Source organism: Anastrepha ludens, chromosome 2 (assembly GCF_028408465.1).
Source record: "Anastrepha ludens isolate Willacy chromosome 2, idAnaLude1.1, whole genome shotgun sequence".
Classification (NCBI taxonomy): Eukaryota; Metazoa; Arthropoda; class Insecta; order Diptera; family Tephritidae; genus Anastrepha; species Anastrepha ludens.
Window position 1 is genome coordinate 146,001,631 of NC_071498.1, and position 24,517 is coordinate 146,026,147.

The 24,517-nt window shown below is 36.5% G+C and overlaps 2 protein-coding genes across 3 annotated transcripts in view; both read right to left on the reverse strand.

The window, feature by feature from the left end:
• The window catches only part of LOC128855493 (adenomatous polyposis coli protein), a 45,184-nt gene extending 24,021 nt beyond the window's left edge, over positions 1 to 21,163 (reverse strand). The window contains exon 1 of one of the 2 annotated variants that reach the window (XM_054090442.1): positions 20,864 to 21,163. The gene's annotated coding sequence lies outside the window, so the exon portion shown is untranslated. The other variant, XM_054090443.1, reaches the window with a different exon arrangement.
• A 1,174-nt stretch (positions 21,164 to 22,337) lies between these two features.
• LOC128859871 (protein FAM50 homolog) lies at positions 22,338 to 23,594 on the reverse strand. The gene has a single exon (XM_054096998.1). It carries the CDS (start codon positions 23,468 to 23,470, stop codon positions 22,388 to 22,390), a length of 1,083 nt encoding a protein of 360 aa, XP_053952973.1. The 5' UTR covers positions 23,471 to 23,594; the 3' UTR covers positions 22,338 to 22,387.
• Between the last annotated feature and the right edge of the window lie 923 nt (positions 23,595 to 24,517).

The window sequence follows — 24,517 nt, forward strand, 5'->3', positions numbered from 1 at the left end:
GTTGACCAGAATTCAATGTTCAATAAAACTGCATACCCGAGACCGCAATTCTGAGTAAAAAGCTTGAAATTTTTCACGCTGACAGTATATGAATCAAATTTGATACGCTTTTCCGTTTTATTTTTATTAGATACACCAAAATTGACCAATGTCCGTCAAAAAAAAAAAATAATAATAATAATAAATAAAAACTTATTTTAGTTCTTTGGAGTCCTTTTGTCCCCATGCTGATATTTGTATTTTTGGTCTGAATAAGAAAACATATATCATCAATGTTTTACTTTCATATAAAACAAATAAATATTTTACAAATATCCAAATTTTGAAACTTTTTTCTTAATATTTCCCATTTTTCAACTTTTTATTACATTTGTTGTTTTTATATGTTGGCACTTTATCCATTTTTAGCCCGGGAAAAAGTTCGGCCATGAAGAAGAAGACACTTACTATGCAACACGCTGCAGATTTCGCTCCCTTTTACACATTTTTTGAGTACGGGATTGATTTTCGGGCTGCTGTGAAACTTCGTGGGCTTCCACGTTACACTTTAGGAATGCACTTCCCTTCGTTGGTGAACATTTCTCGACGAAATACACCAAGCAGGCGATTCAGAAAACATTGAAGGAGCAAATCGATTTTAAAAGGATGTGAATAGATAGAAGGATAGATTTTAAGAGCAACTGGTCCTAAGTGGTTCTAGACCCTTAATAGTCACAACTAATTTACCAATTAATTTAATCTTTTCGGATTTTGAATATTTTTTTAATATCATGAATTATAAATTTTATAACCATAAAACTTTCAAAAAACGTAAATGCCTGTAATTTTTACCTCCTTCATAGGAAGTATAATAATAAGTAATTGATTTTCTGCAGAAAAACATATATTTTTTGTCGGTAGTTGCAAATCACTGGAGACTAGTGTAATTCAATTATTTTTAGTTATATTGATATTTTACGATGCCATCACAAATGCACTGAAAAATATGTTTAGGCGCCCACTCGCATTACAAAATTTACATTGAAAACGTCTACGCAGTTGCTAGAAGACTAGGCAAGTATTTACATACATACATTTTGTGCTTTCTGAGTTTTTCGAAATCTCCGCATTAAATTGGAACAAAATTACATTCGAGTGAAAGAAGTAAAAAGCGCAGATATCGGATAATAAATAATAAACTGTCGGATTGTAAAATTTCACTTATCACACTTGGCACATTATTTATTCTTCGACAAATTTTATTTATTCTTTATGTTTTTTCACAACTCAATGCAATGTAGCAGACGGACACAATGAATTGTTGCAAGAAAAATTTAATCGTCTCAAGTGATTGGAATTGTGGCGCACGCCGTTGCCAAAGCCGATGCTGTGTTTCTTTTTACTGCCACACGCCGAGTGCAGCAGTAGCGCGTTTTTGCTGCTACCGTTAAACGCAAGCACACATACACACACACACATATATATATTATATATATACAGGGTATTTCGAGTTCTCATGGTGAAAAGATTTTTAGAGGTATGCTTTTGAACAGACCGTTACTCGGCTCTGGGCGAATTTGACACACTCAGTTGATGGGCTGACGTCACTTGAGATGTGTTTACTGAAAAAACTGAGATTGTATTGTAGATATACCAAAAGAATCAACCAATGACACTTCGTTGCTATCTGCACGATTGATTGCACGAGTGTGTGAATATGTGGGAAATGATCGTGGAGAATTCGGCCGCCGAATCTCCGAAGTGACGTGGTAGCCTAATTTCCCCCTCAAAATTTTCTTTTCACCACAGTTAAGGGCGGAATTCCGTGTAAAATTTTCAAAAAAATCGATTTCGATATTTCGAAAGTATAGTATCTTAAGAATATACTGTGAAATTTTCATGCGGAAATTTCTAATATAATATTATAGCTTCTATAGCCCATTAACTATGTAGAGAGCGGTCCGCGCGCTCCTGTACCGCAAAATTTAAACTCATTTATCTCGAAACTGTATTTTTAAAAACTGCTCGTGTTGTCACTCAACAAGTTATCGGACGCTTTGTTTGAAGTTTGGTGAGGCCTTTCTGTACATTACTGTCGGAAGGATAAACCTGAACATTTGTCACAGTTTGATGGGGTATTTTTTGACAGACGTAATTAGAAAATCAACAAATCTCTAAATGAGCTGAAATTCACTCGAGAACTGTATAAAGAATTAAAATCCACTATGAAAAATGTGTATTTAGTTGTGAACATTTCAAGTTTAGTAAAGAAACATTTTTGCATTCTCTTCTTCTTCTTCTTAATTGGCGCTATAACCGCTTACGCGATTTTGGCCGAGTTTAGCAAAGCGCGCCAGTCGTTTCTTTCTTGTGCTAACCGGCACCAGTTGGACACACCAAGTGAAGCCAAGTCCTTCTCCACCTGATCTTTCCAACGCAGAGGAGGCCGCCCCCTTCCTCTGCTACCACCAGCTGGTACTGCATCGAATACTTTCAAAGCCGGAGCGTTTGTATCCATTCGAACGACATGACCCAGCCAACGTAGCCGCTGGATCTTTATTCGCTGCGCTATGTCTATGTCGTCGTAAAGCTCATACAGCTCATCGTTCCATCGTCTGCGATATTCGCCATTGCCAACGTGCAAAGGTCCAAAAATCTTACGCAGAATCTTTCTCTCGAACACTCCAAGCGTCGCTTCATCGGATGTTGTCATCGTCCACGCTTCTGCGCCATACGTTAGGACGGGCATGATGAGAGTCTTGTAGAGTGTTAGTTTTGTTCGTCGAGAGAGGACTTTACTGCTCAGTTGCCTACTTAGTCCAAAGTAGCACTTGTTGGCAAGAGAGATTCTACGTTGAATTTGCATTTTTGCATTAAGGCCTGCTTAAACAGGTGCGGTACGGTATAGGGTGGTATAATCCCGTATGATATGTGATATCAGCTACCATGGCGGCCTGTGAGCGCATTCAAGCAGAAACGGTACTACTGGCGCGGTACAAAGCTATATCGCAGCCTGTCTAGTTGACAGGTATAAACAGTTATATCGGGCAGAGTTGCAATTTAGCGCTAGAGTTCTACCACAAGAGTTCCCAACGAGATGCCAACTTCATAATGCCCCTCTTATAGAAGCTCGCTTCCCTATTGTCAAAAAACTCGGAGAGCCAATTTTCACAGGACTCTCTTGTGGACAACTTCCGACTACCAAGCTCGTTCGCCATGGACAGAAATAGGTGGTAATCACTTGGTGTGAAATCCGGACTATACGGTGGATGCAAAAGAACCTCCCATCCGAGCTCCCGGAGCTTCTGGCGCGTCACCAAAGATGTGTGTGGCCTGGCGTTGTCCTGATGGAAGACAATTCGGCCTCTGTTGATCAAAGATGGCCTCTTCTGCATGAATGCTGCATTCAAGCGGTCCAGTTGTTGGCAGTACAGGTCCGAATTGAGCGTTTGGCCATAGGGGAGCAGCTCATAGTGGATGATTCCCTGCCAATCCCACCAAACACACAGAAGAACCTTCCTGGCCGTCAATCCAGGCTTGGTCACCGTCTGGGCAGCTTCACAGCTTTTCGACCACGACCGTTTGCGCTTCACGTTGTCGTAAGTGACCTCATGCCCTGCTCTTGGCCGATGCTACGGCTGCTACTATGCCGGTCTCTTTCGATCAATTCAGCGATTTTATCGCAATTTTCGACGACAGGCCTTTCGGACCGTGGCGCATCTTCGATCACCTCTGCACCAGAACGAAAACGTTGAAACCATCGTTGTGCGGTGGAAATGGAAACTGTATCGGGTCCATAAACTGCACAAATTTTATTGGCAGCATGAGATGCATTTTTGCCTTTATCGTAGTAGTACTGCAAAATATGCCGTATTTTCTCTTTATTTTGCTCCATGTTTGCGACGCTATAACGCATGAACGACTAAAAGCAAACAACAATTAATCAAACACGTGTTAGTACGTGAAAAGAGCTTTCCAAAACGCTCTAGCGTGAACCGATGCGACGAATACAACTAGAACTACGCGCTTGCAAAGACAAGCTTGCGGAAATACCGCAAGACTTTTTTGACAACCTTATATTAATGAAATATTCTTTGGTGTTGCTTCTCAGTCATCAGGCTTCTATTCTGTTCAAATTTATTTCGCGAACCCATTTTCTTTTTCTAAACCTGTACTGCACCACGCCTGATTCAATAGACCTTTACTATGGAAACTAACGGTAATGGTAATGAGTGCAAGTTATAATATAAAAACGCCAGTGCAGCGTCGTCCTAGGTGTTCAATTTGAAATATCCCTGCCGTTGCGCAAATCATTGATGATCAAGAGGTGGAAAATGTAACGCTAGCCGTCAACGAATTGTAATACCAGGATATCTTAACAATGTTTGTTCAACTTATTGTTGATGGTATGGATATTGCCGATACGTGGTTTCAACAAGACGATACGACTTGCCACACATCCAACGAAAATACAAGTCTGTTGAAAAATTAATTCCCAGGATGAATAATTGCGCTATGTGTTGAAGCTATTTGGATTATTTTCTGTGGGTTCATCTGAAAAAAATAGAGTTTATATAAAATAAATCAGAAAGAATTATTCTTCTTTTATGGAGCGATAACCGTTTACGCGATTTTGGCCGAGTTTAACAAAGCGCGCTAGTTATTTTTTCTTCATGCTAAACGGGGCCACACTTCAGGTGAAGCCAATTCGTTCTCTACCTGATCTTTCCAACGCAGACGCGGCGTTCCGCTTCCTTTGCTACCACCAGCTGGTACCGCATCGAATATTTTCAGAGCCGGGCGTTTGTATCCATTCGGACGACATGACCCAGTCAAGGTAGCCGCTGGATATTTATTCGTTGCACTATGTCTATATCGTCATAATGCTTGTACAGCTCATTGTTTCATCGCCTTCGATACTTGCCGTCGCCAATGTGCAAGGGTCTAGAAATCTTCCGCGATGATGTCAATAAAAATCGGCAAACGCCAAAAATTGTACGCTCTTATAAAAAATTGTGGCTGAGCGGTTAAGTTCCGCGACTCGCACGATCTTTTCCAGCATCAGGTTAAAGAAGTTACACGACAACGAGTCATCCTGTCTGAAACCTCGTTTGGTATCAAACGGCTCCGAGAAGTCCTTCTAAATTTTGATGGCGCTGCTGGTATTGAGCAACGTCATTTTGCATAGCCGTATTAGTTTTGTGGAGGCATAATGGCAAATCCTCTTCGTGCTGACGAATGCAGCTTTAAAATCGGTTCTTGCCGTATTGCGAATATGTTTTCGTCAAGGGTCTTTTCCAAGACTTGGCGTATTGTGAATGTCTGGTCTGAGGCTCTATACTTAAACTACAAAGCTTCACAAATAAATGCCTTCGGATAATATGTAAAGTTTTTTTGGCCGAACACTATCCGAAATACGGACTTATTATGGCAGATCACCGAGCAAAATCTAATCCAAAAGGTGATAAGTGGTCATAAATGGCGATGGATCGGGCACACTCTCAGAAAGGACAGGGAAAGCATTTGCAGAACAGCATTGGAATGGACCCCTAAAGTACACAGACGACCCGGTTAACCAAACGTGGGATATCGTAAAGAGAACAGCGGTTAACAGAATAAGATTTAAATGTTTTGTTGAAGCCCTATGTTCCCAAGTGGTATAATAATGGAATAAAAAAAACTTAAACCAGATAGCACGCGGTGAGAAATTGGCGAGATAAATCCGTAATTATGTCTAAATGCCATCGAATATTTTACTACAAAAAAAAAAAATTAAAATAAAGCATTGACATCGTTAAGCGTGCGCGCGGGAAACATTTGGCGAAATATCTTTTAACTTACAGACTCTCCGCTATATAGGTATTTCGAACAAACTAGGTGTTTACTTAGGCTTTAAAAAACAAGCTCGAACTCGAAAGACCCTGTATATGCATACATTAACACATACTTAACGAAAGAAGTGCTGCGCAACGAAGCGATTTACTTTAGCACTATTTGGCAGTGGCTTGCCGCCCAATGCCCCACTATTTGTACCTACAATACATATGCATTTATGTTGGTGTTATCGAGGTGCGATAATTTGCCGCGCATGCTCATTGTGTGTGCTTTTGTTGCGCACTAACCAGAGCTGCAGCACTTTTTAATGCTTTAGTGGAAACGGCAACCTATGCAACACCAGAATGAATCTGCAACTACAAAAAGCAAAACAAAACAAAAATAAAAAAATAAAAAACACAAAAAAAACAACAACTACCACTACGCAGTTGCTTTTATTGTTGTTGCTGTGCGCGATTGCTATGAATGAACCTACCACAAGTTGAGAAATTAACTTATATGCCATATTATAACTGATATTCAGTCGAGCAGCAGTAATGCATAGTATCAATATCAGCAGGCAACAACAAGCGCCACAAACATGCATATACACATACGCATGCATATATTCATGAATGTGTTGCTTCACGACGCTCTCCAGCAATGTGAATGTATAGCAGTAATAACAACATTGCCTGCAATTGAAACAATAATCGTCGCCGTCACTATTAGAAAGTCGCTCTGATGAAGGAGTTTCCAGTGCATGACTGGTGGCGTCGTCGTTGACGTTTGGTTTGGCAGCCACTTCCGACAGCAGCAAACAATTGGCTTGGAGGCGACGATGAGCCAAAGCCACAATTGTAGAAACGACAAGACATAATAACTAATATTTATACTATAAATAAAATAAATTAACCAGAAGCACGAAAAACACGAATACGAAATGCACTTTGCATTGGCATTTGCAAGAAACAAATTCGATTGTTACATTTACTCAAGCCACTTTGTGTCGCGTTTGTTGGTGGTGTTTTATGCCGGCCAGCGGGAATTTTCATAATAATTGGCTGCAATTGTCGTCTTCCACTGCATGCACCTGCGGCTTGTAATTACCATTACAGCGGCTGAAACAGATATGCGCAAACAGTGAGCGCCAAAGTGTACGGAAAAGTTGCTCAATAGTGTTCTTTTCTTTCCTTTTTTCCTCAGTCAATCAGGAATAAGGTGGTGTAGATATGCGCTATTCCTAGCCATATTTCTTTGGTACAACATTTTGGCTATTGGCAGAATTATTTTGAATTGAAAATCAAGTTTATGAGTTGGATAAATATGTTGCATACAATAAGGCGCAATTAAAAAAAAAATTTGTTAAATGTAATGTAAAAATTTATTTATATCTGCGATGCTTGCGGATACGAGGCTGCGCAATATTTGATATCGGATGTCGATACATAGGGTTTTCCAATAACAGGTGTTATTTTGAATAGCCCGCTATTTCGGTAGATTCCACTTTTGTTGCTGTCATTTTTTGATGTTTGACAAGTAGAAACTACGCCATTAATAAAAATGGAACGATACTCGCTTAAGGGGGAAGTCTACTGTGACAAGGGAAAAAACAGGCTTATTTTCCGGATTTTATTTCTAACAAAATATTGCTCGTACATAAAATCTATTTAAACTCTTATCTTTATTATATATTTAAGTTTTTGAAAAAAAAATTTTAAGTCAAAATATTCAAAATGGCCGCTGTGGCACTTCTGCAAGCGCAGGTCCGCTTTTCTTAGGTGCCTAAACGGTGTACATGAAATCTTACGTTTCGGTGATCTAAAACAAAAAAACAAAATATTGTTATCATATACATAGTATTGACTCTCGTCTGACGTAGGATTATGTCGATAAAAAATTTTGGCGTTGAAAAAAAAATTCTTGAAATTTTTTTCTTTTTTTTTGCCTAAAATTGATGTTACTATTGTTTATAACAATTTAACAAATAACCATGATTCAATTATTAAAGGTTTGCTCACTAGTGACATTCGATTTTTGACACTCCCTTACAAAAGGTTGTATTTAAAAATGTGAATAAAGTGGAACAAATTAAACCCTTTTTGGTAAAAATGGTAGCAAAACAGTATTTTCTTGCTTAAATGGAAATAAACTGCGAACGCTTTAAAAAATTAATTTTAATTAATATTTGAATGTAAATAACGGTACAAACAGAAGTTATAAGCGGAAATTGCGTCAAATATTAAAACAAGAAATTATTTCACTTAATCCAAGATTTTATTTTGTGAATTTATTATTAAATTTAAAAGCGATCGCGAAGTTGCGAAGCTTCGCCAATATGAAACTGTTTTGTTAAAAATAAATAAATAATTGGTACGTACAATTATGTTAGGTTGGACGAAATCCTTCTCCTATTTGAAACGCGTGCCTTGATGTTGTTCCACAAATGGAAGGACCTACAGTTTTAAGACGGTTCTGGCAGATGGTTTAAGTAAGTATAAGTAGCTTTTTCATTCTGGTACTGTGCTCTACTAAGCCTCCTCTGGACATTTCATTCATTCATGGTAAGGTGGGCTATTTGGAAACAAGCTCCGTCAATCCTAACTTTTTATAGTGAAGTATGCAATGCTATCGGTCGCGTCGGGACTATCCAATTATTCTCCCTGTCGTAATTCTTTGGGAAATGCTAGCAAAACATGAATTCCTTCTAAATCAACACATCACAAGAAATAAAGCTTTGTAAATTCTCCACTCATCGATCTTGGATTATGTCAAATAGTCTATCATGTCCTAACTTAAGCGGTATGTATTCCATGTCATACTACCATAGTCCTGAACATACCGATAAAAACTCTTGAGTGAGTGGCTGCTCGTAAGCAGACCATTTTGAAAATGAAATGCTTTTTCTACAAATTTTACTTTTCCTCCACTTTCTTTCAAAATTTCTAGAGCTAGCAACCCAATGTCTTGCTAAGGGAGCCGATTTGTCAAGAGAGAACGAGAAAGTTGCTTACTGAGCAAACCTTTTATCATTGAATCATGACAAATAACGATATCAAAAAAATCCTATGTCAGACGAGAGACACTATTACAGAGAATATTTAATTAAATTTTTAAGCTGATTCATTTATCAGAACTCGAGATATCGTGTACACCGTATACAAAAACTTAGTTTCGAGAAAAATGCGTTTAAAGTTTCAGTATAGCAGGTACGCGCTTTGGAGCGCTTCGGGAAAAGGTCGAAATTTCAACGAAGAAAAATTTAGCCAGCTGTAACACATATTGTACCTTATTTAAGAGGGTTCAAAGTATTTTTTAAGCTAATAAAAAAAAATCGATTTTTTGAAAAATTCACAGTAGACTTCCCCCTTAAACAACGCATTGAAATTATTAAAATGCACTATAAAAATGGTGAAAATTTTGCAGAGACGGTTCGTAAGACTCGCACATTTTTGGGTCATCGCGAAGCACCTTGTCGGACCGCATAAAGAATTTGGTGGAAAAATTCGAGCTCGGGACAAGTTAATGATGTGAAGAATAAAACCCGTGCACGCCGCTCAAGAACAGCCGAAAATATTGCTGTCGTAGCCGAAAGTGTTGAAGAAAACCCAGGTTTGTCCATTCCTCGTCGTTCTTTGGAATTAGGCATTCCACAAACGTCATTACACCGCATTTTGTATAAAGATTTGAGTCTTAAGGCTTATAAAGTCCCGTTAACTCAAGAACTCAAGCCGGCCGACCATCAACAGCGTCGTGTCTTTGTTGATTGGTCCGTTGAAATGCATGAAAATGATCCAGATTTCCATCGAAAAATCTTCTTGAGTGATGAGGCCCATTTCCACCTCGGTGGCTTCGTCAATAAGCAAAATTGTCGGATTTTAGGTTCAGAAAATCAAGAACTATTGTTGAAACGCCTCTATATCTTCAAAGTGTGACTGTTTGGTGCGGTTTACGATCAGGCGGAGTCATTGGACCTTACTTTTTCGAAAATGAAGCTCAGGCAACAGTTACGCTGAATGGATTGCGCTATCGAGAGATGGTTAACGATTTTTTATGGCCGGAATTGTATGGTATTGATCTGGACAACGTTTATTTTCAACAAGACGGCGCTACGTGCCACACAAGCAACGAAACCATTGATCTTTTACGGGAATAACACCTCTTATTGGAAAACCCTATATTTCAGATATCGTGTATTAACATTTCTCATCGCAATCTACCATCTGCTTCAAAAATATGTCAAATTCGCAACGTTTCAGCCAAGAATTGTAATTGTCAATTCGTTTCAAAAGTTTTTTTTTTTTGCGTCAAATGGTGTGACTCTCATTCATCGAACTTGGAATAGATGTTAACATTCCGGTTCGACTCCATGACATTTGTGATCTTAGCGATATTTTCGACGATTGGCCTTCCGTTAGCACGATGGTCGGTTCTACATAACCGGAACGACCCGGATTTATATCCGGAAAACGACTGTCACTTGAGCAGTATATCCAATATATGTATGAGGATTGTTTTTGCCACTAAAATAACAACAGAAATAACGATTGGCCTCCAGAGCGGAATTATTGTCGACCACCGTAGCCGAATGTTTTCGTGTTTGACTATCATTCGGAAGTGTACAGGTTAGAAGCCGCGGGTGCAAAACACCAATTGAGCGGTCGCCCCTCGGCAGACTGCAGGCCCCTCCATTTGTGGAAAATATCAAGCGGTACACCACAAATAGGTAGAGGAACTCGGCCAAATTCCCAAAACGGGTGTAAGCACCAATTACATGTATATTTATGTTGCATTCCATTCTGTATTAGACTCATAAACTGCACTAAATTTTCTTAGTTACGTTCACTGACTTTTCATCCTGATCGCAGTGGTACTGAAGAATTTATCGATTTTTTTAGTTTTTGACTTTTATTTTGGTACGCTGCACAACGAACTTGCAAAGAATATTTTTTAGAGCATAATGCCACCTTTAAATCGCTTTATAGTATCAGATGTTGACATCTAATACAAGCTCTCGCCTCATGAAGGCCATAATCGGAGATCAGGCACCACTCGTCGTACATAAATAGGTAAGATCCGTGTGATGCAGTCACAAATAGGTTTAGAACTTGAAACAGTCTAAGTTCTTACAACCAAAGAATACTTGGAGAAGGTCGATGTTGCGCGACTTAATAGATGCCGACAACACATCGGATGGCGCAAAAGTAACAGCCCAGAAGCATGTACAATGGAAGAGTCTTGTCGAGGCCCTATGCTCCCGAGAGAAATGAATAAGGAAAAAAAAAAATTCTAGTCAGGGTCCTGTAGCCAGCTTATGACCAAAATGTGTAGAAGCTCAGAACGTTATTTAACAACCCCATTCCTTGTGGTTCGATCTTGCTGAAAGAGTAAGTCCAACCGTGTTATTAGTTGACCGCGATGACAAACTTAATGAAACATCAAATTAGGCAGCTGAACTCAAGAATTTACTCTGTTTATTAAATGTATTCATATAAATTTAGTCTATAATATAATAATACAAGTTTCTTACAGACTATAGGCAATTAAAAAGTTTATTACTAAAAGCACTAAAAATGAATTACAAAAACTTAGGAAAGTAAGAGAGTTCAAAGTATTAACAAATTCATTTTTTTCTACTTAAGAGTTATGCTTCAACTTATATTCCTTTATTATTATGCAGCTTACTGTTAACTCAAATAGATGATTTTTGTTTACATAGATGATAACCAGAGCTGTCTGTATTTTTATGAAAAAAGGGTCATTATCCAGTTCCGTGATTTATGTTTGGTTTTATCTAACTAATTTATTGCTAAAAATAAGCGTAACAGCAATTTTCTATATGCAAACTCTACCACACGAAACTCAACTAAGCATCTCTCTTGTGTTTTTTAGTTATGGCTATGGCGCCTAAAAGTACCTGGCATGAATGTATACATTTTTTTACTACTGTTAATATAACATTTTCTGTTAAGCCAGCAAAGGGGAGTTAAATCCGTTATGAAAATTAATTGTTCGAGCATTGATTCAACAACATTTGTAGTAGCATAAACATTCCGCGTACATAGACGAGGAATACTACTGAAGTGATAGTCCTTGGTCGGATATAAATCCGGGTCGCTCCAGACTGTCTTGGAAATTGAATTGTTTTGGTTCAGTAAAAAAAGGTTTTAAGACTGTTACAAAACAAAAGAAACAATAACTTCAAATTGTGAAATAGTTATAGTTATTAGTATCTATTTATTATTAATTTATTTACAATAAATATTATAACGCACGAGCAATTAAGACTATCGGCACAGGAGGCACCTCCTCGATTACGCAAACGGGATCCAGGAAAAAACAGACCGACAATTACTGGATCGGATAGTGTACAGACAGACAATTAATGACATTCATCGGGAGACTCTTACCATCTTCTTAAGCTCCCGACCCCCGAATGCCGTCATCGGAGTCTAACCACCACCCATTGCAGACGAAGAGCTCTAACTTCCCCGAGAGTCCCGCGTAACCTTGGCACAATTACGTTCTGGATACTGTAGCAGGTTAAACTCCTACCTATCCAGAATTGACCTCAACATACTAAACATGTGTCCGACGTGTGAAGGCACCCCGCACGACACTAACCACCTTTTCACATGCCCCATCAAATCCACTCATCTAATACTCGTACCCCTCTCCCTCTGGACCCAACCCAGCAAGTTTCCTAGGCCTACCGTTAGATGAGCTAGACGAAGAAGACCGGTTACTGCTACAACAACAACAACAACTATCGGCTCTGAAAGATTGCTTGAGTTTTGGCCGAAACAGGCCAATGAATATGGGCAGCGGACAAGGTGTATATAAATTATTATAAATAATTTGGCTACTTTTTTAGTTTGAGCGAATTTTTGTTTTTGTGCAATATTCCTTTTGTTATTGTTAACTTCGCCTTTGTTGTTGTTGCTGTTGTTGTAACAGCATACTACCTTTGCCTTTCGTTTTGCATTCTGTACTATAATTTTCCGCGCAATTATTTTAGTTACTGCACAAGCGGAAAAATTTATATTTTTATTATACATTTTTATATTATTTTACATTTTCATTTCTCTATTTTATTCATAATTTTTTTGTAGATAAACAAAAGTCACAAAATAGACATGCGCTGGCTCACAGCTATCCATAGAAATGCATTTTTAATATGTACATACATACATACACACAAAAAGGTGCATTGGGCTTTAGATGCATGTGAAAAGTAATAAATAAGTAGATTTATTGTATATATTCAACCTGTCGCTGCACTCCACGCGCTGAATACGCCGCTGACGATGCGGCAATTTTGGTTTGTTCAAGAGTAAAATAGTTGAACTGACTCGTCCTCTTCATCATATATACAAACACACAAACATACATATGCATGAGGGTCTGCACTATAAAGCGCAACGGAACTCATCGAGTGGGCGACGCAAAGGGAGCACCTCATATTCACAGCATTTAAGTGCGAGTTTAAATATACATACATCTGTACATCTACACACATGCATACACACATAAATACATATCTACCAAATAAATTACATTTGTACATTAATGCAACGATTTGGAAATATTTCTCTAACATAGAAATGTTAGCCTTGACATTCATGCATACAGCATTTCCGCTGCATACGCTGATAGCTGAATGCTTTCAATGCATTCGTATTTGTGGGTATGTTTCGGCTGTTGGGGAGACGAGTTGTATTAGAAATTTAAAAGTAGAACAAATTTAGAAAATACCGGAAATGCGTCTTTTGCATATTTTGGTTGGTCATTTATAATTTTTTGGAGATATTTAAGTTAGAAATTATTCGAATAAAAATATTTTACAGAGAAATATTTAATTGCCATTAAAAATACTAAAAACTCCTATTTTTTTTTTTTTTTTTTTTTTTTTTTTTTTTTTTTTTACAGAGTGATTCATGTAACTTTTGGAACTCGCACCATCAATCGTATTGATTTTGACACCTAAAATATTATCAGTGATGTGTCAGAAAATTTGTTTATGGTTACACTTTTACAAACAAATTTTGGGAACATTGAAATCGAGTAATCAACGGAAACGGTGATGTTAGTTGATTGCTTAGAAACTGCGATTTGACTGCATTCGACTATTTTTTGTGTGGTGCCGTCAAGGATAAATGTTTTGCCAACTACCCAGCGATGATTTGAGAGTTGAGCATGAAATCAAAATTGCCATTAGTCAGATAAGAGCCAAAATTCGCGACAACGTGCTAAAAAATAGGATTGACAAAATGGACTACTTTGAATGAAATTGTGCTCTATGTTTAAAGGCAAGGTTTGCTATTTTAAAATAAAAAATAGTAGAAAAATATTCTCACTTATTTTATTTATAGGCGAAGTACGAATATATTTTTTTCTTTCTAAGAAACCAAAGAGGAATTGTTTGAACCTTGTGAAAATGTAATTCGCACAGTATCATAAAAGTCACTAATAAAATTAAGATAAGTATTTATTTAAAAAGCTTTTACTATTGACACTTTTACTCTAGTAACGCCACATTCAACTTCTTGCTTCTTCTACATATGCATGTAGGTGATAAATAGGGTGCCTGAGAAAGAGACTTCCATGTAAAAGTATGAAACATTCCCAAAACAATGAATACATAAAAAGCAATAATAATAAAAATAAAAAAAACTACAGAATACGCCCGATAGAAAATATAGTTTTGAAAAGCTTTGTAGAGTCGCTAATTAGCCATCTGCTTGCCTTGGTTTTTTTAGCAGATATATATTTATGCATGTTTGATCCTAATGCCAAGAAAATAATTATTTATTTGGTACTTCGACGATGAGGTCTAAGAGCCAAAGTGCTTGCCAAAAATCCCAAGTACGCATGTACATATGCACATACATACATTTTTACACGCATTTTAGGCGGTTTGATGTCATTATTGGTACACTTTATGCATACATATATTCTAATACTAGCAAACCCGGCCCCCTTCGCTGGGCACAATAGAATAGATATGGTTTAGAACAGAAAATATATGGTTTTCATATTATTTATTTCTTTATTCTTTATTCAAGCGCTTTGGCATAAACAATATTTTTTGTTTTTCTATTTGTTTTTGAGTAAATATAAAATATAAATTGAAAATCAGGAAAAAAGAAGATTGTTTTTAAATTTCAAATCAACGCAAATGAATAAACAATCGTCTTTTTTCCTGATCATCCATGAATTTTTCGTTTCAATTTATATGTTTTATTAAGCATTGGAGCTTTTTTAACCATTATCCATTTATATTTTTCAAAAAAAAAAAAAACCAAAAAAATTGTTTTTTCCACGAACACATAATTTCATTCGGATTTCACATTAAATTCTCAAATTTCGTAAGAAATTATTCACTGTTCCAAAATCCACTCCAAAAAAATTCACAAACAATTTTTACATGTTGCACTTACGTTTTTTCCTTATGGCATCCAAATCAGAAAGAAATATTGACACATTGTAACTCACACTGTCAATTTGACAGTTCAGTTCCGCCCCAAGCGTTACAAAGGTAAACGACATTATGGCTGGCTCAAAAGAACGCTGTACCCGTTGACACTGCTCCGAATTACAACCAAACTTTACGAAAGCCATTTTCAATACTTACTTAACAATGTGCATAAGTTTGGTTTAATTCGGTGCAAAGACACGGCGGGTCCACGTTTTGGCATATATTTCGAGACCCTAGTCATCAATAGGTATGAAAATTACCCCGTATTAAAGCACTTATCAACAGCTTCCATTTGATACCCATATTGTACATACACATCCGAAGGTTACCCGGGTCAACGTTTTGACCTATATCTCGAGACCCTATCTACCAATAGGTATCCAAACTATACGGAAACCATCTTCAATACCTCCTTAACAATGTGTGTAAGTTTGGTTTAATTCGGTGCAAAGACACGGCGGGTCCACGTTTTGGCATATATTTCGAGACCCTAGTCATCAATAGGTATGAAAATTACCCCGTATTAAAGCACTTATCAACAGCTTTCATTTGATACCCATATTGTACATACACAACCAAAGGTTACCCGGGTCCACGTTTTGACCTATATCTCGAGACCCCAGTCACGGAGCGGCATGAAAAATACTCTGTATTAAAGCATTCACCTACAGCTTCAATTTGATATCCATATTGTACAAACACATTCTAGGGTCCACGTTTTGGTCTCTATCTCGAGACCCTAGTCACGGAGCGGCATGAAAAATACTCTGAACTAAAGCATTCACCAACAGCTTCCATTTGATACCCATATTGTACATACACATCCGAAGGTTACCCGGGTCCACGTTTTGACCTATATCTCGAGCCCTATCCACCAATAGGTATCCAAACTATACGGAAACCATCCTCAACACCTTCTTAACAATATGTGTAAGTTTGGTTTAATTCGGTGCAGACACGGCCGGTTAGCGAACACACACAAAAAGTTGACTTTATTTTATATATAAGATTTTTTTCAGTTTGTGTCCGAAAAATCCAAATATCTTACGGAACCCTATTTTTTTCCAAAATAAAATGTAATCCATGTTACTCCTGGATAATGTAGTTTTCGAATGGTGAAAGAATTTTTAAAATCGGTCCAGTAGTTTTTGAGCCTATTCGTTACAAACAAACAAACAAACAAAGTTTTCCTCTTTATAATATTATATATATATATATATATGTATAGATTTTAGGGGTGCACAGCAACTATCAACCAAATAATATACATACAGAGGAGCAATGACCTCATTTCAAAGCACGCAAAGTAGCTTTGAAATAAATGGAGTAGGTACTTTATATTAGGAGAGAGCAAAATGACATTTCATTTAGAGGGGAAGTAGCAAGTTTTTATTGGGTAAATTTCTACTTGTAAGAATTTGCAACTGAAAAAAACAGCTGATCGCAAAGTAAAAATAAACATAAATTATTTTATTTATTACAATTAATTATAATTTAAAGATTATAATAATTGAAAGTACTAGCTGCCAGGACTATCGGCTTTGTTACAAAATGATTTAAAGTTAGATTAAACTGTGAAACCCGAATTAAGATTTGTGAATTAAGTCAAAGTTCTAGATTTTAATAAAAATGTTGATTAAAATGGAGAATGTAAGTAAATATATTTTAGATAGAATTTATAAAGTTTATTTGAAGCTATATTTTAAATAGGAATCGGCCAATGATGCAGAGCTATCTACTTCTGAACCACAGCCTCCAGTCAACGTAGCTGCAGTTTCGATATACAAATCGAAAGCATTGAAGGTATCTTTTGTGTTTTATGCTTGTACTTCTTGGCTATTAACTAATTTGGCAACATAGACGGAAGCAAGGAAAATGTGAACAAAGCTGTGATTGCCACAAAAAAACAATTGCTAATGGAATTTTCTTCATCTGACAGCGAGGATGAAGTGGAACAAATTATTGTGGACAAAATAAAATCATGTTTGCCTAATCTCGTTATATTGCATTTTATTTGTTTTAATACGAGGTAGCTCAACTGAGAAAATTTTCACGGCGTGAACTGAGTGTTACTTTGCCGAGAGATACAACCGAAGTTCCACGCATATTTTACGGCAATGCAAATTATATTGGTTTTGACAGCCATTTCACCTGAAACGCGCACTCAGTACTATATTTAACAGTCTAGACAGACGGCGACGTTAATCGGGACTATTGACACAATTAATTCAGATCAAAATTGTAGTGTGACAGGCGATTGTTACGCGAATTAGTCACCACTTTAGTCACTTTATTGGATAGTTTTGTCAGTAAAAAATGGACCGCAGGCAACAAATATGTGTATTAAAGAAATCTTAAATCCAAAATATCAAAACAAATAATGCAATTTCGAACGTGTTAGTGCAAACTAGCATTGCATTAAGTCTTTCTTGATCTTCTCTTTAGAAATTGCATTATTCTTTTCATTATTTTCATTCACAATAGATGTTAACTGAACTTTTTCGGCAATGTAGCCATCGAAAATTCCCCTAATCCGCTTAAATTATGAGTATAAAGTCTAGTTTTTAATCCGCATTAGTTGCACTTGACTCCTGAGATAATTCCGAATTAATACGTTAATACCGCTTACCGCCACCGTCTGCCTAGGCTATAAGCGTGAAATGCACTACTAAGCGGTTGTACAACCAGATAAAAATTCCCATTTGATTACTGACAAGCTTGACAAGCCGTTTGACGCTTGTTTGAAAAACAATTAGAATTTTTGGATTTTTTGACCTCCATGTAAACTTCAACATCAAATCAAACCGTTTGTGTAGTGTATGGTAAAATTGTTTTGTTCGGAACAAAATTTCCATAGAGTTGAAATAAAGGGCGTAGCTATTTAAAAAAGCTCCTCACAAAAATAATCTGCCATTCGGAGTTAGCTTAAATTGTGGCACAACATCAAGACGCACACACAAATTCGAGGAGGAGCTCGGCCAAATACCCAAAAAGGGTGTACGCGCCAATTATACATATATACATATATAAGATGATGGGGTACATTAAATCTTATTCGTTCTAAAAAATGCGGAAAATCAAATGCACTTATGATGATTTTATAAGTTATTTAAGTTTTATGAGAAATAATACAAGGATAATGAGGCACAGGTTCCCCAAAATGCACAGAATGAAGAAGGTTAATAGCATTCAAAGGGCATTTAATTGCCGAAAATTGCTTTAAATTAATATATATGCGCAAAATATTACTGTCGCTGCACAGTCGCATCTCTTACCGGAAATAAGCCAAAATATTGTGTTTGAAGGAGTCATACTTTTGTAGTGTATGGGGAAATGAAAAAGTAGGCTTTAAGGAGGTCTGACAAGCCGCTGGTGTAGTAAACTTCGTGCTTTATCGTGCTTCACTCCATTCACATTAACCAGTCATAGCCTGGCGCCCTGCCTCTCTTATCATATTATTAACAAAAACAAAAAAAAAGAGTCAAATCCATGAATAAACGCAGAAGTTATTATATGTATTATACGAATTCAACACGCCTAGTGGCTTACGCGTACGAAAATGGCAATTGTCGCCAATTAAATTACTTAGCTTCTAAGCGACACTTGTGCGAAATGAATTTACAAAAGCACTGTGCTTCGCGCCAAAACTGTACACAAGTGCAAATAAGTTAAAAAAAACTATTGAATATTTGCATAGGAGTAAATATGTATGTATGTATATATGCACGTTCCAAATAAATATAAGTAGTAGAAGCAACAATGCCAGCGTGCTCTTTCGAGTTTGCCTGTTTTCATGAAAGCCTCCTCATGTGGGTATGACTCAGCCAATCATTTAATTATTGAGAGAGAATATAGTACGTCCATAAGTGAAGGCACAAAAATATTTACTGGTCTGTGCAATATACAAGTATTGAAGTGAGAGTAATTGTACATACATACAAAAATGGTAGGAACATTCATATAGGTGGATTGTTCTTGTAACACATACCAGTGCCGATGATCCTTGGTCGGCGAAGTGGATTCGCGCCGAGCAGGTACATAATGTAAAACCGATCGAACAACATGATCTGTATATTATGTATTTCATAATCAAATAATTTTCTACACATATATATGTACTTATGTCTATGTATAATTATGAATATGCATATGTAGGTACCCAGGTATGTAAATAAAATACATTTATATGCAAAGAAGCAGATCGACATCGGGAATAAAAGTACTAGCACTAACAACAATAAAGTAACCTTCAATAAGGTGTAATGTTGCCTCGTATTTTCAACCGGTGTTCATCAGCAATCGCTGAACCAACAAAAAGAATAGCTACATACGCACATATGTACATACATAATTCGAACGGCTGGAAGAAGTGAACTGCACAAAAGTTACTTACAAAACTTACAAAGTTAGCGGAATTCGGCGATAGCAGACGCGGTTCATATACAAGTTATGTAAAAATAAATAAATAATAAAAAAAACCTCAATTACTGCAGCTGAACTGAGCGGTACTTCGGTGGAAGAAATCAACGAGTTCATTAAACATGGTACAGCTTATTTAATTTTTAGCTTTATTTATAATTATATAAAGTAAAAAGTAAAAGGGAAAAATGAAAACTTAAAAAGTAACAGTGAAAAAGAAAAAGTTTTTCAAATCAACAATTTACGTAGGTTTGTGCTTACATATATACGTATGCACTATATATACGAGTATGTAAATATGTAAACAGGCAAATTCAGCCGTACAAAATATTGTAAAAACAGTAAAATGTGCATCAAGCAACACAATCAAGTTCGTTTCGAATGAACGATTTTGTCCACACCGATGAGGGGCAGCAACTCTTGGCCATCGCGGAAAAAATAAAGATGACTTTTATGTTGAAGGCAGCTAATAAAAGCAGTATATAAGTATATAAATACATACATACATACATATATGTATGTATATACAGTAGATCTGTTGGTATAAAATGTACTAGGCTCAATATTTGGATAAACTATAACTGGATATATGTACAAGAGTTCTTTTGTTTTATAAGCCACGGGCGTACACATGTTTCTATGCACATACATATATGTATCATTACCATTTTAGACTTTATTAAATGGAAGTATTTACTTGATTAATTCCAATTAATTGATTTACAAAAGTACGCGTTGTTATTCTATGAAAAAGCAATTGAACTTCGCTTGCTTTAATAAATTGCTTCTAATTTTTGCCATACATGGATTATTGTTATATTACTTTTTAACCATCAGTTTGTGTACTCACAGAATCCCTTTTTCCCCATCCATGCATACATACATAATCTGTGTCCTGCTAGCGAAGGCGTCAAATCAGTAGGGTGGGGAAGAAGTGACGTTTTCGTATTGATTTTTCACATTTAACTACTTCACCACTGGTGTGCCGTTTACTTTGAGATTTTATACAACATCCAGTTACGATCAATTTTCATAAAATTTTCTCTCACAAAGTATTTCTTTTCAATCTCAATGTAAGTTAATATATTCCGATTCATTAAATTTATTCTATTCACGCACCGTACAACACTAATATATGTGAAAAGATGTGCAAATACTTCTCATCCCACATACCTTCTTCCCTTTTCTTTGAGTATTCTTCTTGAAAAAATTCTGGGAGTCGTCGCTTCAATTTCACTGCATCAGCGCCCACACCACTATAACCACAAATAAGTCGCAACTGTGGCGAGAATGCGTAATTTGCGGACGTTATTACCTTACTCAGGTGCTGAGTAATTTTCTTATCAATTGCACTGATAACTTCTGTTAATATTTATTGTGAATTATTACACACTATAATTAAAATAGCACTAAACGCGAAAAACACAAACATCTACTTTGCCAGACGAAATTTTATGGCACACTGAAGAATCAGCACTCGGTAGTGATGCCATCAGAATGCCATTTACCATGTACTAGTCAGCGCTGCCACATGAGTGGATTTGATTTGGTAATTCTAAATGAATTTCGTCACATTTTGTTTTCGATTAATTATAATTCATAATTTAAGTTGTAAGTGAACATGAAAGTTCTAATTATATGTAATTGAAATAAACATTGGTGCATTAATTGAAACTTTTTTCTATACAATTTCCCTTTACATGATGACCAATATGCAATTTCCGGCTCCTCAGTTTCACAGCTAACTTAACTTTGTGCCGAACGTTTAACTTATAAATTAAATTATTACATTTTTATATTGAGTTAACGAAAAGGAAATTTTTTACTGTAACATCATAAAACAATGCGCAAATGTTTTTCGGGAATGCAGGTGAAACGACAGTACTTAATTGTATGCAACTCTGGGCCGTTTCGGAAATGTATAACCGACCGTTGGGGGAACAACAAAAAGAATGGCGAAACATTTAAGTATAAGAAATAGTTTTTTAATTTAGTTTTATTTATACTACGCATTTATACGTGAAAATTATAATGGGCTTTAAAAGTGATGCTCGAAGTAATAATGCAAAAGGATTTATTGCTCTCAATGTTTGAAATATTTTTCTATTCACATTTCGCGAAAGCGTGGCTGGGCGAAGCAATTGATTGCACTGTGTTGATATATTCGAAACGCTCATGTAGCTCGTCGTTGTATCGGCTACGCCAGATAGCAATATGATATGGACCACATCTCGTTAATAAAAATGTTTGCGTGCAAAAAATCATTTTTTAGAACATTTCTCTACATTATTCCAAAATTGATGAGGTCTAATAAAACTTCCTCTCATATACGCATTGATTCTAATACTAGAAATATAAATTTTACATTTGTGAACATATAATTTAATTACATGTTATAAAACACCAATTAATACTCCGTAGCAAGCACACATTACAAGAACGATCGAACACAAAACTGCGCCTTCCCAAGAGCGGCATAAATAAACATTTTCTACATTCTCTACATCGTGTGCTTATGAATTTAACTGGTAGAAAATCGAACCCTCTGTTACCATATTCCAAGTTTTGAATATCTTTCTCTATCAGTCACTTTCGACATTCTGCAGGTAATTGATTGCATAAAAAAAAAAACAAAGACACGTGTATCTGTATTTAATTTTGAGGTATTTTACTCAATAACTGCATAAATAATACAATTCATGTTTTTTTGCTTTTATCCTTAATGGTATATTTATCGTAGGTCTTTGTGGGATCGTACGGCTCCCAACGGCTTGCTGGAAAAATATGCTTATTGCGTTCATACCAAGAGCGTAGTAGCACTTTGCCCGCATGTGACTCCTCCTTTTCTACCGTTGCATCGCTAATCATACGCACGTCATCGTGTACGTCAAATTGGAAGAGAGGCCCACTTTTACCACGCGCCTTTGTAACAATGAAGTCATAAAAGGAATAGTGATGAGGCAGTATTAAATCTTCCTTTACATACATCAATTGGTCTGCCATTACCGTTTTCAGTTCATTGAACTCTTTGCGCAGCAACTCAAGACAACGCTGCAGAAATTGATAAATAGAATTGCCTTTCTTCATTATAACACTTCGTCTATGGCCTGAACCATCCCAATAACTGAAAGTGATGGTTATTTCTTGATCTTTTAATGCGGCTTGTTGCATTACCCATTCTTGACGCAACTGTTCCCGTAGGCGATTCTCTTGCTCTTCACGGTCACGGTCAGGCAGAAAAGATGTATCTACTTCTGGGTTTTTGAAGATTTTCTTTTTCTTGGGAAGGGAACTTTCATCGCTGAGGTCTGTCCATTTCTTTTTTGGTGGCGATTCCTCTTTCTTTACTATATCACTTAAACCCGGACCATCCGTTTCCTTTGTCTCCACTTCATCTTCGTCATCGTCATTAAAGCTAAACGAGAGTGCTTGTATTTGGCGCTTCTGTTTGTTCTTCTCTGCTTGTATAGCCTCAAGTGCACGTTGCTTTTCACGCTCTTTTTCATCTTTTTTCTGTGCTAATTTTTTTTCACGCTCCCTGACAATATCCTCTTGCTTGGCCTTCATCTCATCCAACGTGACCAGACCAATGGTCGAACTTTTAAGTTGTTGCTCCACGGCGTCATAATGTGCAGCGAATTTGTTTTCGATCTTATCTAGCTTCAGCTCCTCCTCGATTTTCTTCTTGCGAAACTCAATCTCCTGCTGGGCGATCTCACGCTTTTTCATCAATTGCGCGGCGCGGCCTGCTTCACTTGCAGCTCCCTTGTAGTGCGCCATTTCCGAAAGATGGTACTATTAATTATATTTCAACTTGTATTTTATTTCTGGAAAACTTTATCCTCGACAATATTTCCAACGCTCAGCTGCTTTATTGACAAAATATTCTCTAGAAACTGACAGTTGTTTGGTGCGCCTGTTGTGACTGCGTGGTGCTTCTTCTTTTTTGTGCGGTGGAGCTGCCACTAAAAAAATATATATAAAACAGATTTTTTTTCTTAGGATCACTAAACATAAATACCGGTTTGAAATTTGGTGAACCAAAACTTCCCTAAAGTTAATAATTGAAGGAAATATATTAATGTAGATGGAACTCCACAATAGTCCCTTCAGTTTTAACGCCGCTTATGCGACAAAAGAAAAATTAGTGCAGTTATATGAAAACACCTGTGTACATAAGCAAAGTTAAAAAAACCCTTGTGTCTGAAAATAGTGCAGTGAAAATAGTGACGCGCAAGTTGTAAATCTCACAAGGTTTTAAATACCTTTACATATACGTAGATTATCAACTTTTTCGTACTTAACACCCAATCCGTAATTAAAAAACAAGACTACCCATAAACGATTTCTCTCCCGAAATCTAGGATTATAAAATAATCCAAAATTATTACTATACTTTTTTACATACAACCCTGTGATTTCTGTGTTATAGATAATTATTTTTACGAATGTAAAGAGAAATGTCGAAGTAAAAACTAAAAAAATAGATGCCAGCAAAGAAAACAGGTTTTTAGACATAATTCTAAAAAAATGTTTGTTAAATATTATACGCTTCGCCCTTTTATTTTATTATTATAAAATATATTATTGAATTTCGCATGTGTAATCCTGCCATAATTTTTTGAAAACTCAGTAAACGTCGCATACGGATCTCCTCCAACTGTTTATTATTAGCAGCCAAGCTATTCCTTCTCCTTGTCTTTTCTTCATATCGTTAATAATAATTAAATAACCAAAAACTCCAAAATATTCTACCAAAGCAATTTCTATGAAGAAAAACCTTTTAAAGAAGTATTGACAGCTGATTGACATGTATGTATGTAATCT

Excerpts from the sequence above, each read along its gene's own strand:
- LOC128859871 (XM_054096998.1), bottom strand. The coding sequence starts at position 23,470 with ATGGCGCACTACAAGGGAGCTGCAAGTGAAGCAGGCCGCGCCGCGCAA.